This window comes from Cantharellus anzutake (assembly GCF_015039405.1).
Source record: "Cantharellus anzutake strain C23 chromosome Unknown EI90scaffold_145, whole genome shotgun sequence".
Classification (NCBI taxonomy): domain Eukaryota; kingdom Fungi; phylum Basidiomycota; class Agaricomycetes; order Cantharellales; family Hydnaceae; genus Cantharellus; species Cantharellus anzutake.
The window spans coordinates 138637-155086 of record NW_024067095.1 but is presented as its reverse complement, the minus strand read 5'-3'; the positions used below and the strand labels follow the sequence as shown (position 1 = coordinate 155086).

Here is a 16450-nt window from a genome sequence, read left to right as displayed (position 1 = left end):
ATCGGCGTCGCATTAAACGAACCGCGATTCAGCCGTTGTGCGACCCCTCGACATTCAGTACACCAATGAGAGGTTCCTTCTTGAAGGTGCCAGCTTAGTGTCGAGCGGTTCCACTAGCGATATTGTTTGTTTGTCATAGAGGCTGTAGTCCTGCCTACCACTAGCGGTCGCTAGACACATTTTGAACCACATACTATGACCGCAGGCTACTTTTGATTTCCGCGCGTTGTGAGCACAAAGCCCGTGCGTGACTAGGCATGCCGCATGGAGACATGTATGGGTTGAACGTTGAAGGAACAGATTCTCTGTGCGCACTCGCACTCGGTGAATCAACAGAAATATGGAATGGAGCATGGCAACGAAGTTGGGTCCGAGTTCTTCAGTTAGAGTAAGCATGATTGTATGGCCGAGTGTTGGCAAAGCCTAGATATTAACAAGCACCGTAAGGACTGGGCCTGAAAGATCGGATGCGATGGTGATTGACACGGGTGTGAAATAAGATAGTAATAGAAATAGAAGCTTAAATAAAGCGAGGATAGAGGAGAGGCAAGAACGCAAACGGAAGCAGAAGCGGAATGCAGGCACAGATCATGTCGACCGGGGAGAGAGGCGAGGACGTGCGAAGTGGTGGATGGTGGGAAAGAAACGATGTAGTACGGGTAGTGAGATGAATGACTTTTAGATGGAAGAAAATATGCATCGAAGGGCTTGACGGTATCACCATCATCGAGGGTCTCATCGCACAGGTCTAGTCGTCCATGGGGGAGGCGTCTGCAGATGAATCAGTGTCCCATTGTCTCCGGCTGAAGGCGGCGCGAGTTGGGTGCCACGTAGTCCTAAATGGCCAGTGCGTCATTGGGAAACGATGCTAATTGCTGCACTGTGGTTTAAAGACGCTAGTATTTACATAACGAAAGAGCTTGGATTCTTCACACTTGAGAGGGAATACACCTGAACCTTAGCGGCGTCGGAGTTGGCCGAACAAATGGGTCTCACGAGGAAATGTTGCTTCTCGATCTACGCAGTCGAGTGCATTGTCCCGCTTGGCTAGACCCAGATTCGTGTCAAGTCATCCCGGCGGCGTTTTCTGGCTCATCACTGTCTTCGAGTGGTTTACCCCGTACATACACACTCTCCATACTTGCCACTTAATGTTGGGGTTAATAATTAAGCCGTAACACTTGCTTGGAAGCTAAGCAGGTGACCAGCCTCTGAAGCTGCAGGTCGAGAGCTCGACAATACTTAGCGCGTATATGCGTCATCCGCAAGGAAGATAATTAGGACCGGTAAGCGATGGTGCATTAATGCCATCTGAACTTGGCCCATGTCTCTGCGCCCGGGGAACATTGCACGTGCGTCTTGAGTTGGCTGACAATGATTGGCATTTTGGTGAATGATTACATAATTCACTGCTTGACGAGCCTCTCTTCAACAGGAAGCAGCAGAGGCTGGAGTCCTGCCTAGGGAGGTGGTGCGGTCAATACCGTCCTACCTGTTACGTCTACTAAGGGTGAACAGCATTAGGCTTACAGCTGCGTGGCCTGCTATAGAACGTTTCCTTCACACCCATTTGTGATCGCAGCTACATCCCACGCACCATGCCCACAGATCGTAAATCCCACCACTTTTTCTCTCGGACGAAGCCACAGCAGGCTCCTGAGACCCCTGATGATCGGCCCCAGGCACCAACCCCCAACATCCAGGTCACTGTTTCTGCGACAGAAAATGACCGACCGATTCGGGTAGATTATAATCAGTCCGCAGGATCACACCCTGGTACACTCTCTGCTAGTGGCACCTCAAAGGATGATGCCGCACAGCAACGAACGCGCCTTCGAGACAGGATATCTGACTTATTCCGGAGAAGCCCCAGCCCCGATTCCAATCGTCGCACCCAATCAAGTACACTCCTGGGCAATAATTTCCTGACTTCGTCCGTCCAGGCATCCCCGGGAGATCCACCGCCATTTCTTTCTCCCCTTCCTGCCAAAGTGAATACTGGAGGGATTCCGACTGCACTCGTTGGTGACGACGACGCGAGCGTCCCCACGCAGCATGAATTCGTAGATCTCAGGCCCTCAGTTCTGGCTGTTTCATCGGTTCCAGCGGAACCGGCATCTCGTAGATCCGATGGCGCTTGGAAGAATATCATTGTCAGCAGCACCAAAGTCTCGCTCCAAACCGCGGCCACTGCTCTCAAGCTCGTTCCCATCCCCAATCTTGATCAGCTTCCAAACACGCTCCTGTCTTGGATTAGAATTTATGAGGTTTGTGGATCGCCTTGATGATCTTGACCGCAGTTGCTTCTTATACCTGGTGCATGCTTGTAGAATGTCAGCGGTAACACTGAGGAACTCAGCCAACTGTGCGTTGTAATTCAACAAGCTCAAGAATCGGTGTTTGAGCCCCTCCGACAGTGGACTGGAGAAATCCCTCGTGAACTTGAATCCCTGGTGCAGAAATTCCGCGAGTACGCATGTTGTTTTCCTCTCGTTCCCGTTCACTCATTCTCCTCGCAGGGCTTTGAAAACACAACTGGAGGACATTGAATCAGTCCAGAATAAACATATCGTCGAGAGGACCATTCGAGCACCCGATATAACACAGCAAATAACGAATATGAAGACCTACTTGAATGACGTTGTTCATCGATTTGAGGTTTGCGTGCTCGAGATTTTTCGAATGGTCAGATCTTGATTCACGATGTTCGCCATAGCTGAGAACATCGACATTAATTCTGCTTCGGACGGAGCGTTTATCGGTTCATTGTACGTGTTTGAGTCCATGCATTTAGACTGCCTAATTTTCTTTGCTTCTAGCCGAGTTGTCGAGACTCAAGCGAGCCCCAGCCGAGCACACTTGTGTAACGAGCAAATCAGAGTGTCTTCCGGAAACGCGAGTCAACATGCAAGAATCCTTACTCAAGCACCTGAAGGAGGCCAAGAATCGATTTGTTTGGTTACGGGGTTCTCCCGGAATGGGGAAGACTGCGATCTCTATGAGCATCGCATCCACTCTTGAGAAAGAGGGCACTTTGGCGGCGTCATACTTTTGGGATAAGAATCGGGCGGGAACAGGCCTAGATTCTATTGAACAGTTCCCCTTTACCCTTGCTCATCAACTGGCGTGTTTCAACGAGGACTTCAAATTCTCGCTTGTCAGACACCTTCGGAAACCGGCTTTGGCCTCAGTCCAGAATTTCCCTCTGAAAAAACAAATGAAGACTTTGATGATTGAGCCGATGCGTGACCTGAAGGATATATTCCCTTCGGGCAAGGATCGCTTTATCATCGTCTTGGATGGTCTTGACGAGTGTGGGAATCAGGAGACACTCGAGTCCTTGATGGAGTTAGTTCTTACCCTTCAGGAACTGCCAACAGGATTTTCTGTGCTAGTTAGTTGTCGTCCTGAGCGAGGAGTCATTTCTGCTTGGTCCGAGGCTCAAGCCGACGGTCTGGTCATACCATGTGAAGACGTGGACAAGATTCAGTGGGAGACTTTCCATACGATCCGTCAAATGGTGAAGGAAGGTCTTCGGGGCTTTGTTAAGGAATCTTCATGGAAACCAACAGAGAGTGAACTCAATGGTTTTGCTTTGGCTTGTCGTGGGTTACCTGTTGTGGCATCTATCCGGGTCCGTGATGTTCATGTGCAGACACGGCGCGGTCGCACCCTCCAGTCGGCATTCCAGAACTTGCTTACTCTCACTCATGTGCCTACCGACCTCGACCAGGAATACTTGCGAATCCTCCGACAAGCCTACGTGCTAGATTCATCTGGGATTCCCTCAGATGTAGCTAAGACGTATCGCTTGGTGGTCGGCACGATTGTTGTGGCGCGCGAGCCGATGAATGTATCTTTTATATCACAGCTATTCGAGATTGACGAGAATGAGATCTATGCGATATTGGAACCGATCAGCTCAATCGTAGATCTTCGTGAGGAGACATTGGGGGTCACCTTCTATGACGCATCGGCAAAAGAATTCTTAATGGGGGAACCAGTTGGTAATGAGGAGGATAAAGTATTCTTCATCGACGACGTGAAAGGGTATTTTCTTGGATTGCCGCTCCTTCGACTCTTCAGTGGCAATTGTGAGCAGAACGTGTTTGGGGTACCGGCTGATCTCCCCTTAGGAAATGAAAGAAAATGGGGAGAATTTATGGCGAAAAAATACCATTTTCAATATCGCTGGCGCTTTCACTATGTCGTTAGGTACTTACTCGAACATTTGGATCCTTCACAACTTTTTTCGCGAGAGTCCAACGAACTGCAAAACGAGTTCGATTCCTTCATTACACGAAATTACTTGTTGACGTGGTTGCACTTGCAAAATGAAAAACTCATCGAGGATAATGCAAGTTTATTTCCGGAAGAATTGCTTCAATTCAATGTAAGTATAAGCTATTCATCTAATGCTTGTCTGATGTCATTTTCTGATAGAATCACAGTTCAGTCCAACTTCTGAGAGAGTTACATTGGTTGGCTTGGATTGCCGCGTCTGAGCCATGGTCTCTCTATCGATCGGAGCTCCCTTTCACCCCACTCTCATCGCCCCTTCACAAACAATATGGCCATCTTTCTGATCCTGTCCGGATCCTCTCCTTCTTTGGCAAGTTCTCTGGTGGCACCATCCCATTAAGCGAGGATTCGCTCAGGGCCCAAGAAGTTATGATGGCAAAGTTGGGGGAACCACGAGAGCAGAGTGATGGATTAGATGAGGAGACCAGTGAACCAGATGAAGATACCAATGGATCAGAGGAGGCAATCAATCACGACGCTGAATTCCAAGAGCCCGATGTTCGTAATGGTATTGTGACGTGTGCCGCACTCTCCCTCGATGGTCGGTATGTTGCGCTCGGATTCGGTAGTGGAATCATCGAGGTTGCCGATATCGACCACCAGCAAACGATCTGCCGATTGCAGCATGATTCGGCCAATCTCCCAGTCTGGATTGAATTTGTCCATGGCAGCCACCGAATTGCTTCCGAGGACATTAATGGGAACGTAACGATCCTTGGCGGTGGTATGGCCCCTGCGAAGCCTGGCACTCTTCCTCCTGGTTCCTATCCTCCTGGAACTGCTGTCTCAGATAATGGGTTATTTATCGCGCGAGCTCCGCGAACCCTTGACAACCCATGGTGTGACAACATGACGCTCATATCTGTTTCAGGGATTCCAACCCTGAAACACCTCGCCCCTCCTCCCTTCTCCCTCTCCTCTTCGTCTAATGATGAGAAGCTAGTCATTCCTCACCGTCGAACGCTCGGTTTTTCTCCAGGAGCACGATACATTTGTACTTTTGATGGGATTCACGCTGTAACCTGGTCAACAGATTCATGCCAGTGCATTTCGGGTTATCGGGTGACAAACTTCGAGCGTTGGATCATTAATCCCACCGTCCCTCCATCTCACCCACATTCCATCCCTGATCCTATATTTACTCGGACCACTCTTCCCTTGCCAGAAAGCGACACAGCTTATGCACATTGTTCTGAGGTGGAAGCAGGGGATGACTCTGGGGACGAGTCCTGGATCAAGCGGCCATTTTATGACTTCTCGCCAAGCAGGTTAAGGTGGAATGAGCTTCGCTATTCGTCTGTCGCAACGAGAATTCCACTCCTCGGTTCCCCCATATCAGGGCGGTGCAGTGTGTGGCTCAATGGTAGGGAAGAACTCGAGCTCCCATGGGATTATCAACCGATTGATTCCCAGCAAGCCTGGTACGGCCATCGAGTGCCACATGATTCTCTGGGGGTCTATCGCCCTCAGTCCAGCAGGGATGGGACTCGATTCCTGGTTCAGGGTTGGAGACGGGCCCCAATTGTCGTCGATATTAGTCAAATTGTTTAGCATTTACCAGCGCCATGTCCGTCACTCCCTTGGCAGTGCGCTGCAACGCCGTTTAGAGTTGTGGGCCATGCTTGAAGTGTACATCATATATCATAACCGATGTTACAGTGCTATTAGACTCGGTGATGAATACGTCACTCGTTATTGGAGACAATGGGCCTCTGGTATCCCTGGAGTGCAGAAAGAGGAAGTGCCAAGCTACCAGTGAGGGGGGTGAATAAATAAGTCTTTCCAGATTCAGTGAAGTATTTTGGGCTTGCACTCAGTTTGTGGGCATAATATGGGCACGCGTGATCATAAGATGGAGAGTCTAGTACTAGACCAGAATGCAGCGCCGAAGCGTGAGTCAAAGGGGATGCCCTCCATCTTTACAACTGTGTCGAGCCACGATATGATTAGCTAGCCAAACCATCTTGAACTTGAAGAGTAGGCGATGTGTTGAGAAAATATCACTGGAAGCGCGTCAGGCCATAATCCATGCTGTTGTTGTACTCTATTTTGTTACCCCGCGGCCTCGTATCTACGTGGCAGTGCGGCCATCCCGACTCGTACTTACATGAGGGGATCATCCATAAATGGTGTGAGTTTCTGGGTGGCATCATCGGGTGAGTGAGATCCTCAGTAGTTGTGTCGTCGGGGGGCGTTGTCAGGGTGGTGTGTGTATGTTACATATATAACAATAAAAATTTAACGGTGGCCTCATCTGCTTGTCACGAACCTCTCGGCGCTAACGAGCGTGGGAACGGAGCGGAGCGAAGCGAGATGTTCCTCTGAGATCAAAAGATTATTCAGCTCTCGACCGCAAAGTCGTTAAACTAGAAAGGTAAAAGCAAAGCGAACAGCTAGTACACGCACGAGAAAGTGAAAAAAAAAAAAAAAAAAAAAGAAGAGAGAAATGAAAAGAGGGGCGGCAATGTCGACCAGGGGGTAAAGCTCAGGCGGCACCAGGGCGGGCGTCGTGCCGACCCCGAGCCCAGGGCCGTCGACAATGAGCGCCCAATTGCCATCTTATAAAACGCCGAGCGCGGCCTAGGCAATTGGGTTTATGGGTAGTTCCGCAAGAACTAGGACAGTTCACGGGAACATCCACACAGCCTACGCGCCGTAGACTAGGTGTCCCACTATAGACTCGCAGAGTCAGGAGGTTCTACCTCCATCTGTCTTCCCCCTGACGAGGGCGCAGCCCGAGCAGACAACCGAGCCCGGGACCCCCAAAATCGAATTAAATTAGAGCCCTATGAAACCTACCAATCACCCGCCTCAGCCCTAACCTCAATACAGTGCCCATGAAACCACAAGTACCACCTCCCTAATGCTCACCCAAATGACGCCCTAACCCACCACTAGCCACCGATCACAACCGAAGCCTGGCCCGTCACCTAACGGCTACCCAGACAGTCCCCGGCCACTATTGGCCAAGATGGCCCAGTAGGAAGCGCTCTCCCTCACCCCCCTACCCAATTGCCCTGTCCCATTACAGCCGCACGATCTTCATGCATCAACTGCAATGACCCAAGAAACACCAGGCCCCAAAATCACCCTGGTCATGGACACGTTATATTTTGACTCTGCCGCAACCCTCAAAACCCAAGCCTAAACTACGCCGATCTGCGTCTCAACCATATGATTCCCCAACAACCCCTCCGAGAGCATATCCACGACATACCCAAACTGCACCATTGAAGCTCGACCTGGTATCCCAAAAGCGTTTTCGGATCTCCCGAGCGTTCTGGAGACACCCCCTCTCATACCTCTGCAGCTCCGGCTCCAGTTTCCCCGCGCCCACGATAGGAGTAGGGCCGGGAGACTCGCCACAGTGGACGAGATCTCAAGGGTAGTTATGACAATATACAACACACTGATGAAAACAATGGGGAAAAACAAAAAAAAAAAAAAAAAATTATTATTATTATTATTATTATTATTATTACCACCTGCCATTCCGCTGCAATAACCTGTACAACCTGCGTGAACCAACCCACACCACAACCAAATGAGCATTACCTATGCCACTCCTAAATTGCGTGGTCAATTTGCCCGCTGACTTAAACCAGAATCGCCGCTGCCAAATCTCCGCCCTGGCATGGCTACAACATCCGGGCAAGAAACCCGCCACCCAATAACTGCCCATGAGTCAATTGCAAAGTCCTCTCCTACACAAAAGAACTTACAACATAGGGCTAACCACGTCAACCCAAAGGACGCCCAAGCAGTACCTAGGCAGGCAGCAAACTAACCTCGGACACGGGTCCACAAATCGCAAGCGCTAGACCACCCTAAATACCGACGCCCCAGCAGCTGGATATAATACGGTTAGCTCCGCAAGAACTATGACAGTTTCCGTCAGAACACTCATAGCCCCAGACCCTAAAAGTAACTGGCTAAGAGCAACCCACGGAACCATGGAGGTAAATACTCCCAATGCCTAACTCACAACCCCCTGACAAGATCTCAGTCCAAACAGACACCCACCCCCCTCTCCGCATCCTTCCAGACCTCGCTAACATCTGATGATGAACAAATGATAGCGGCCATAACCAACGCGCCACAAAACTTTGCGACTACCATTGCCGAACAGGTGGACGTGGATTCCTCCGACTCTGACGATACAGATATTGCCCAATCTGCCCCCCTCTTCGGCAATAGATATAAAGGTAGCGGCAAAAATAAAGAACACTCATCAGCAACCGAGAATGATACGAGGAAACATGCGAGATCACCCACTGCCGCGAAAATCCAAGGCCCCCAAAAGGCACCCCCCCGCTTCCTTCCACTAAAAGCGATGAGGCCCCTCCCTGCAACCACCCAGAACCAAAAATCCCTCAATGATCTCACCCCCGACATCTTTAACACCGGAATAGGTGGCCAATCGGCCTTCATGGAAAACACCGACCCTACTGAATTCCCCCAACCCGAAGCCCAGCCACAGCTGGCAGCGGGTCCCCTATTGTCACTGACCAACCAACCTTTATGCCAGTAATCGCGGAAAAACCTGACGATGGAAAAGATGACCTCAACTGGCTGCCACTTGGACCCGATCTAACCAATTTCTACGCACACGGCCTCCGCCCAGGCCGCCTTCTTGAAGGTGCGAACCCTGACCGTGCCATAGCCTGGCTAAAAAAGGCAGGTGCCATCCTAGCCATGCCCCTTGATGCCGCCCACAGCGAAGAAAACACGAGCAACTTCCAAACAAACATGGAGGCCTTCCTAGAAAGGGCATTCCCTGACCAAGTCGGGGAAGTCAACATCATCCCCCCAGTCCCCATCGACCTCAGACGCGGTGGAACCCCCCAATATGCTAAACCGTGGGGCTTCCTAATTGAAGGCCTAAACCCCCAATACGCCGACCTCCTAGTTCGCGAACACCTGTGGATCTGCAAAACGTTTGGGTTCATCGCTATCAATACCACATTCAAACCATCAACCTTCATGATCTCTATTGTGGGAATGGGAAACAGACTAAAAGATGCGAATAACATCAAGGACGCTGTCAAACAAACGATGGCCAAACCGGCGAGTCCCCTCATGACATTCCTGAAAGGGGCAAGTATGACGGACGACCAAATAAATGATATAGTAGACAGTGTCAAAGTAATCCCAAGAGGATATGCTCCCAACGGGAAAGAAAACAACGAGAACCTAGAAGAAAAGAGGAGACCAACCTCGGACAAGTCGGTGACCATGTGGGAGCTGCATGTAGACCCACCCTACAAGACCCTCAAAGAGGCGCGCGAAACCCCTCATGACCAGTGGTCCCAACTCTTCAAATCAGCCTCGTTTGTAAGCGAAAAAACCCAGGCTGGACACGCCTTCAACAGACAAAGAGTCTGCAACACCTGCAAGGCCTCTGACCACTTCTTTCACTGCTGCCCAGTCCATTCCCACTCGGCCTGGAAACAACGCTACCCCAAACACGAGGAACCTGACACTGACGGCAACACGATCCCCCCCAGCTCCAGCGGAGGACCGTTCCCCTCTCTCCCCCGATACCCACCATACTCGAATCTCCAACGAGGAAGAGGACGCGGCCGCCCCCCACTCAATACGGCCCACGCTTCCCCTCTTACATCCCACCCAAATATAACTTCGACTGATGTTTCCCATAAAAAAGACCCAAGTCGGAACTATAGGTATACAGCAGTACGGCCTGAATTGTTAAATCATCTATTTTCATATCGTCGCAGCCGTCCCATCCTGCTCTGTAAATACCCACAAGCCACACCCCCATGAATACAATCCCCTCTCCCTAGTCTACTCACAACCGCGGGAATTTACTCACAAAACCCCCAAATGAACACCAAAACTGCTACCTGGCCCCGACCCCACTCCATCACCCCACCTACTGAGCCCACACTTACTGAGCCCACGGGCGACAGGAAAGCCTAGTAGTCCAACCCCTAAAATACCCAAGAACACCCCGAACCCCGGCTGGCAACCGGATCGTGGAACACCAAAATGCCTGCAAAAAGATCAACCCCCAAAGCCCAATCACACGGCGGATACTCAACCGGCTAACAGACCACAGCCCCCGGTGCCCGGAGGGCAGAGAGTTTACACCGTTTCATCGAAACCCAATGACGGTCACCAGGGATCGGAAAACGGACCCAAACTCCTCCGCCTGAGAGGAGGAAGAGACCCAACGGCCACGAATGGCAGTCTCCGCATTGACGCCCTCAACATCAAAGGGGCCAATAGCCCACAAACAAGACGGAAATGGAAACAGATCACTGACAGAATGAAAAAAGATAAGATTGCAGTGATGTGCGTTTCGGAGACTCACACGGACCAATCCCAGGAGAACCAACTAACAAGCCGCTACGGCAATGAATTCTTAATCTCCCACACCTATGACCCATCCCACTCCAGAGCCGCGGGGGTCGCAATCATCATTAATAAAAATATCATTAAGAAAACATCTGGAACGACCAACCTCATCCCTGGCCGGGCCCTCCTCACCACCATCGAATGGCCATCAAACGACAATATCACAATCCTCGCCATCTATGCCCCAAATGTTAGAGGTGCAGGAGCCGAAAATGCGGCTTTCTGGCTTAGACTGGGTGAGATCACTGAAAACCTCCAGATTGATATGATACTGGGCGACTTTAACATCGTCGAAGATGCAATCGACCGCACCCCCCAGCACGAAGATGCACATGCTGCGGTAACAGCCCTCAAAGAACTACGCTACCTCCACAACCTGGAAGATGGTTGGCGCCAAGCCAACCCCGCGCCCGCAAAAAACTATACCTATGGACATAAAACCGGTACGCACATGTCAAGAATTGACAGGATTTATGCCACAAGTGAAGTATTAGATAAAGCGCTCACCTGGAACATCCAAAATCCCGGTATCCCCACTGCTGACCACCAATTGATCTCAGTAACCTTAAACGACCCCCGAGCTCCCTATATCGGCAAAGGTAGATGGGCAATCCCCAACTACCTGATAAACGATCACGAATTCCTGAAAGGGGTTGAAAACTTAGGGAATGAAGCCCTAGACAAAATGGATAGACCCACCACATCAAGTGCCATGGAAATACAAGACACCTTCCTGCTATTCACTCAAGCCACCACATCACTCGCACGCAAACTTGCAAAAGTCAAATCCGGCAAACTAAACTCAACCCTCATACGTCTCGAGAAACGCAGAGACAAGGCAGTTAGGAAATTAAGCTCACCGCGAACACCACAACATCTAGAAGAGACTCAATACCAGATAATGGCTCTCACAGAAAGGATCCAAGAGATAGAGAGAATCCGGCTCAAAAATAACAAGAACACAGCCAGCGCGAACAGACTCCTTTTCGCTGAATCAATAAATAAATACTGGTGCAGGTGGGGAAAAAATAATAAATCACGCGATACAATTGCCGAACTACGAATCCCCCAAACTGTCCCCCCCTGCTACACCTCAAACTCCTCCGAAATGGCCAAAATCGCTATGGAACACTACAACACAGTACAATTAAGAGACCTCCACCTCTCGCCCCCAAACGAGAGAGAAGCCTGTATCACAGAATGCCTCTCACAAATATCTCCAGCCCCCCGACACAGACTGCCTCTATGGCAGACGACATAAGCTACGAAGATGTCCTGACAGCCCTAAAACAATCTCCAAACGGTAAGGCCCCGGGCCTAAACGGTATCCCAACTGAGCTCTACAAGAAACTCCATGAGAGGTGGCAAACAAAAACGGAGAGAAGTACCGACATAATAAAACTCCTCCACAGGGTTATACACGATATTGAGACCAGAGGTGTACTCACCCCACAATTCACAGCCGGCTGGCTATGCCCCCTATACAAAAAGAAAGATAAGAGGGAGATAGAAAACTATAGGCCAATAACAGTACTTAACGCAGAATACAAAATCATGACAACTGCCCTCATGAATAAAATCGCTCCAATCGCTCCTAACCTCATAAATAAGTGCCAAGCCGCATTCATAAAGGGCAGAAGCATTCATGATCAAATCGACCTTGTCAACTGCATGATAGACCTATGCGAAATAGTCAACCAAAACGGAGCAATCGTCGCCCTAGACCAAGAAAAGGCGTACGACAGAATTCGCCATGACTACCTATGGCGCACACTAGAAGCCATGGGAATCCCAACCCCAACCATCAACACCATAAAAGCTCTCTACACCAACCCTAAAACCCGCGTAATCCTAAACGGTGAAACCAGCAAAGAGTTCCTAATACACAGAGGAGTAAGGCAGGGCGACCCCCTATCGTGCCTTCTTTTCAACATAGCCATAGAACCCCTATCAGCAATGCTAAGAGAATCAGGCAAAATACATGGCCTTGAAATCAAAACCCCGGCACTCACCCAGAAAATCATCGTCTCCCTATTCACAGACGATGCCGCGGTCTACCTCTCAGAAAAAGATGAAATAAACAACCTCCATAACATCCTTGACACATGGTGCACCGCCTCAGGAGCTAAATTCAACAAAGAAAAGACGGTGATTATTCCCGTTGGCTCACCGACATACCGCAAAAACCTCCACGACACAAGGAAACTGAGCCCTAACTCAACCATGTCCTTCCACGGCGACACAACAATCCTCCAGGACGGCCAGACCACAAGATACCTTGGAGCCCAATGCGGAAACCATCCAAGCGGATCCGACCCTTGGCCGGACATTACGGCCAAAATCAATACGAACCTCAAAAACTGGCAAAAAACTTACCCAACAATCGAAGGGAGGAAACTCATCACCCAAATGGTGATAGGCGGCATGACTCAGTTCCACACCTCAGCACAAGGCATGCCAGAGAGCGTCGAAAAAGAGCTCAGCACCCTGATAACAAACTTCATATGGGACGCCCAGATTCCCCCTCTCAACATGAGAACCCTAAACAACCCACCGGGGGAAGGGGGAAGAAACATCCTGAACATCAAAGCGAGGAATGAGGCAATCTACCTTATGAAACTGAAAAAAATCCTGGATAGATCCCCTAACAGGCCGGCTGCGGCGGATGCAGCTGAAGCAATAATCATCGCCACGCTTCCGAAACACATCCGCGACATGGAAACCCGCGACCCACGAATAGTTGACATCTTCTCCCAAAAAGTATTCAACAAGCAACGCTACTCGAGTAGGAACCTTCCACGTGAAATCAAGGCCGTCCTCAACACAGGGGCCAAGTTCAACCTAGCCCTCGACGACATTAACATACCACTGAACATCAGACTGGACCTCCCCGCATGGCACCACATCGGGATGAATGACAATGCCAGAATGAAGGAAAATACGCCCGCAGCCAAATGCCTAAGAAGGACCCACGACTGCCTCCGAACCAGGGACCTCCTAGCCCAAGCCGACATCCTAGACGACCCACGCCACAGACGCTGGAGCAAACCTTGCCCCTGCCCCTTGTGCTCAAGCTACAAAAACAAAGGCTGTAAGAACCCCGAAACATGCTACCAACTCGCCGAAAATATGATCTCAAACCTCTGCCCTAAGTATAACCCTCGCACCGTTTTAGCATGCCGGCCCCCTCCCTCAAGGAACGACGAAACCAACACCGAAATCCACTCGCTAGGCGACCCGCTGAACGTCAGAACCATAAAAGCCTACCCCAAACCGGGAAACTACCTATCTGACTATTTCCGCATCTTTCGCGAAAAGAGCAACCGTGCTGCTCCCCCGACCTTAGACCCCCTAGAGGCCTCAACACAGACATAATGGCCTACACGGACGGATCCTGTACCGGCAACGGCGAACCCGACGCCAGGGCCGGATTTGGTGTATGGATTGGCACCGACAACCCCAACAACGCGAGCCTCCCAGTCAACCACGCCTTTCCCCAGACAAATAACACCGCGGAAATACTGGCGATAAACCACGCTGTGGCCACTGCACCCCGAAGCGCCAGACTCCATATCAAAACCGACTCCAGATGGTGCGTGAACACACTCACCACAAACCTCGACAAAACCGAGGACCAAAATTTCATCGGGACACCCCAACCTCTCGCCATCAAGACCACAATAAACACCCTCCGCAAGAGAAATGGCGTCGTCTCAATAGAGTGGATAAAAGGCCACAACGGGTGCAATGGCAACGAAAAAGCTGACGAACTCGCTGCCTTAGGATCCTCGGCCCCCCAACCGACGAACTAGCCCCCCCTACCCTCCCCTACACTCAAAACGGCGCAAGGCTAAGCGCCCTAACACAATCGATCACCACAAAACTAATAATAAGAGAATCAGCAAAAAAGAAACTCACTAACAGTCAGAGATCGACGGAAAACCTAGACCGCATAAGAGACATCCTAAAAAACATGGACTGCCCTGCCCCAATGACAGCAGAATCTGGCTCGCCATCCTAAAGAACAAGAAAGAACTGAACCCCAGCCTAAGAAACTTTGTATGGAAACTGGTCCATGGCGCCCACAAAGACGGTCTCTACTGGAGCAAAATCCCGGGTTACGAGGACCGTGGTCAGTGCCTGAAATGCGGGACTACTGAATCGATGAACCACATCATTTTCGAGTGCCCACACAACCAAGGCCCAAATCTCTGGGCCGCTGTCGAAGACATGTGCACAGCGAAAGGCATCAACTGGCCCGCCAACATAGGAATACACCACGTGATGGCAGCCCCCCTGATATCGATCAAAAAGAGAAACGGCTCCGTAAAACTCGGCGCATCTAGATTTTTCATGATAACCGTACTCGAATGCGCCTGGCAGATATGGAAACTAAGGTGTAAAAGAATCCTAGGAGACAACACGGAAAGAATCTCACTGAACGAAGCCGTTAACACACTTAAAGCTGCCATGAACGATAAGCTGTGCCAAGACAAACACCTCACGAACAGAAGAAAGTATCATAACAAAGCCCTCCCTGGATGGCTCGTCCTACACACATGGAGCGGCGTTATCGAAAACGAAGCGTGCTTCCCTGAGAATTGGCTGAAATGCAACGGGGTTTTAGTGGGTATACCCGACCCCCCACGGTCGCGTGAGCCCCACACGGTGCGATAATGATTTCGCCAGTGCGATAACGCATTTCCCCGCGGTGGCAATTCCCATCATATAGGCACTAGATACACCGATAGGAAGGCCTAGTCCTTCCCCACAAACCTTCAGGCACTCAAGCCCGCGAAAGCTACAGAAGGTTCCACCAAAAAAAAAAAAAAAAAAAAAAAAAAAAAAAAAAGATTATTCAGCTCAACTACCGGCTCCTCCATCCCATCGAGCCCCACTTGCCATTCTGGGAAGTAAGCCCCTGCCCCATTTGAAGACGCGTCTACCCGAAAGTCAGAAGGTGGGAGGTTGGAACCAATGAACCCACGAAATTGACCCCTCCTAGCTATGCGCATGTCAGGACGTATGCGGTAGTCGTGAGATCACGAGCCAGAAGTCACAAGATCACAAGAAGTCAATTGAGGCTAGCGACCTGTGTTGACTGGTTGAAGAATCCGACTTCGCTGGTCAACTCGTACGCTGTGGTCCCCATGGCTAGTGATGACCTGACCACTGCTTCTTGGGGTACATAGGAAGCAAAATGAGGCCTGCCTCTGTCCAGAGCATCCTTCTTCGCATATTCACTGTTTCCAAGCACTGTCCCTCCATCCAGGGGAATCAGCATTTCGGTCATGGTATTCACGATCTAAGCGAACTAAACAAGGAGACTATTTCGTTACCCCTTAATGACGATAACGCTGGGATGATTCGTTCCCATCACTTCATTCCGTGGATCTCTAGCTCGTCAGACAGTGGGAATTCAGCAGGCACAATGGTTGAGACGAAAGAGGACCCTGTGTGACATTCCCAAATGTTGAAGGCCTCAAGCGCGCGTTTGGGACGAGTGCGTTGTAGCCTAAGCCAAGGCTCCCCCTTTTGCTCATACTAGCATCAGTATTTGGCCATGTACCAAGTCATTCTAGCTTTCCATGTTGTTCGCCCTTGGACTCTTAATTTTACATATCAGAGCACTTTTTCTCTTAAGACTGCTTCTGACTGCCAGTCACGAAAATCGGACAGGTTCAGGAGCAAAGTCCCCTGTTCTAGGGCGCTCCCGAGTGCTAGAGCACTTGTCGGGCTTTCCCGACGTCGCAGCCAGGTGGGCAACCAT

At 50.3% G+C, this 16450-nt stretch overlaps 3 protein-coding genes across 3 annotated transcripts; 2 read left to right on the top strand and 1 right to left on the bottom strand.

Moving 5' to 3' along the window:
* Positions 1-1582: 1582 nt before the first annotated feature.
* On the bottom strand, positions 1583-2469 carry EI90DRAFT_3089735 (uncharacterized protein). The gene is made up of 3 exons (XM_039062315.1): positions 2418-2469; positions 2331-2365; positions 1583-2267 (listed from the first exon to the last, which is right to left on the bottom strand). Exon 3 carries the CDS (start codon positions 2210-2212, stop codon positions 1754-1756), a length of 459 nt encoding a protein of 152 aa, XP_038908680.1. The 5' UTR covers positions 2213-2267; positions 2331-2365; positions 2418-2469; the 3' UTR covers positions 1583-1753.
* Positions 2469-3295, top strand: EI90DRAFT_422855 (uncharacterized protein; the record flags this gene model as incomplete). Its single annotated transcript, XM_039067599.1, has 4 exons — positions 2469-2470; positions 2520-2658; positions 2717-2768; positions 2820-3295. Coding segments are annotated over 4 exons (669 nt in total), but the record flags the coding sequence as incomplete, so codon positions are not given.
* Positions 3296-5369: 2074 nt separating this feature from the next.
* Positions 5370-6332, top strand: EI90DRAFT_3089730 (uncharacterized protein). The gene has a single exon (XM_039062314.1). It carries the CDS (start codon positions 5582-5584, stop codon positions 6059-6061), a length of 480 nt encoding a protein of 159 aa, XP_038908678.1. The 5' UTR covers positions 5370-5581; the 3' UTR covers positions 6062-6332.
* The last annotated feature ends 10118 nt before the right edge of the window (positions 6333-16450 follow it).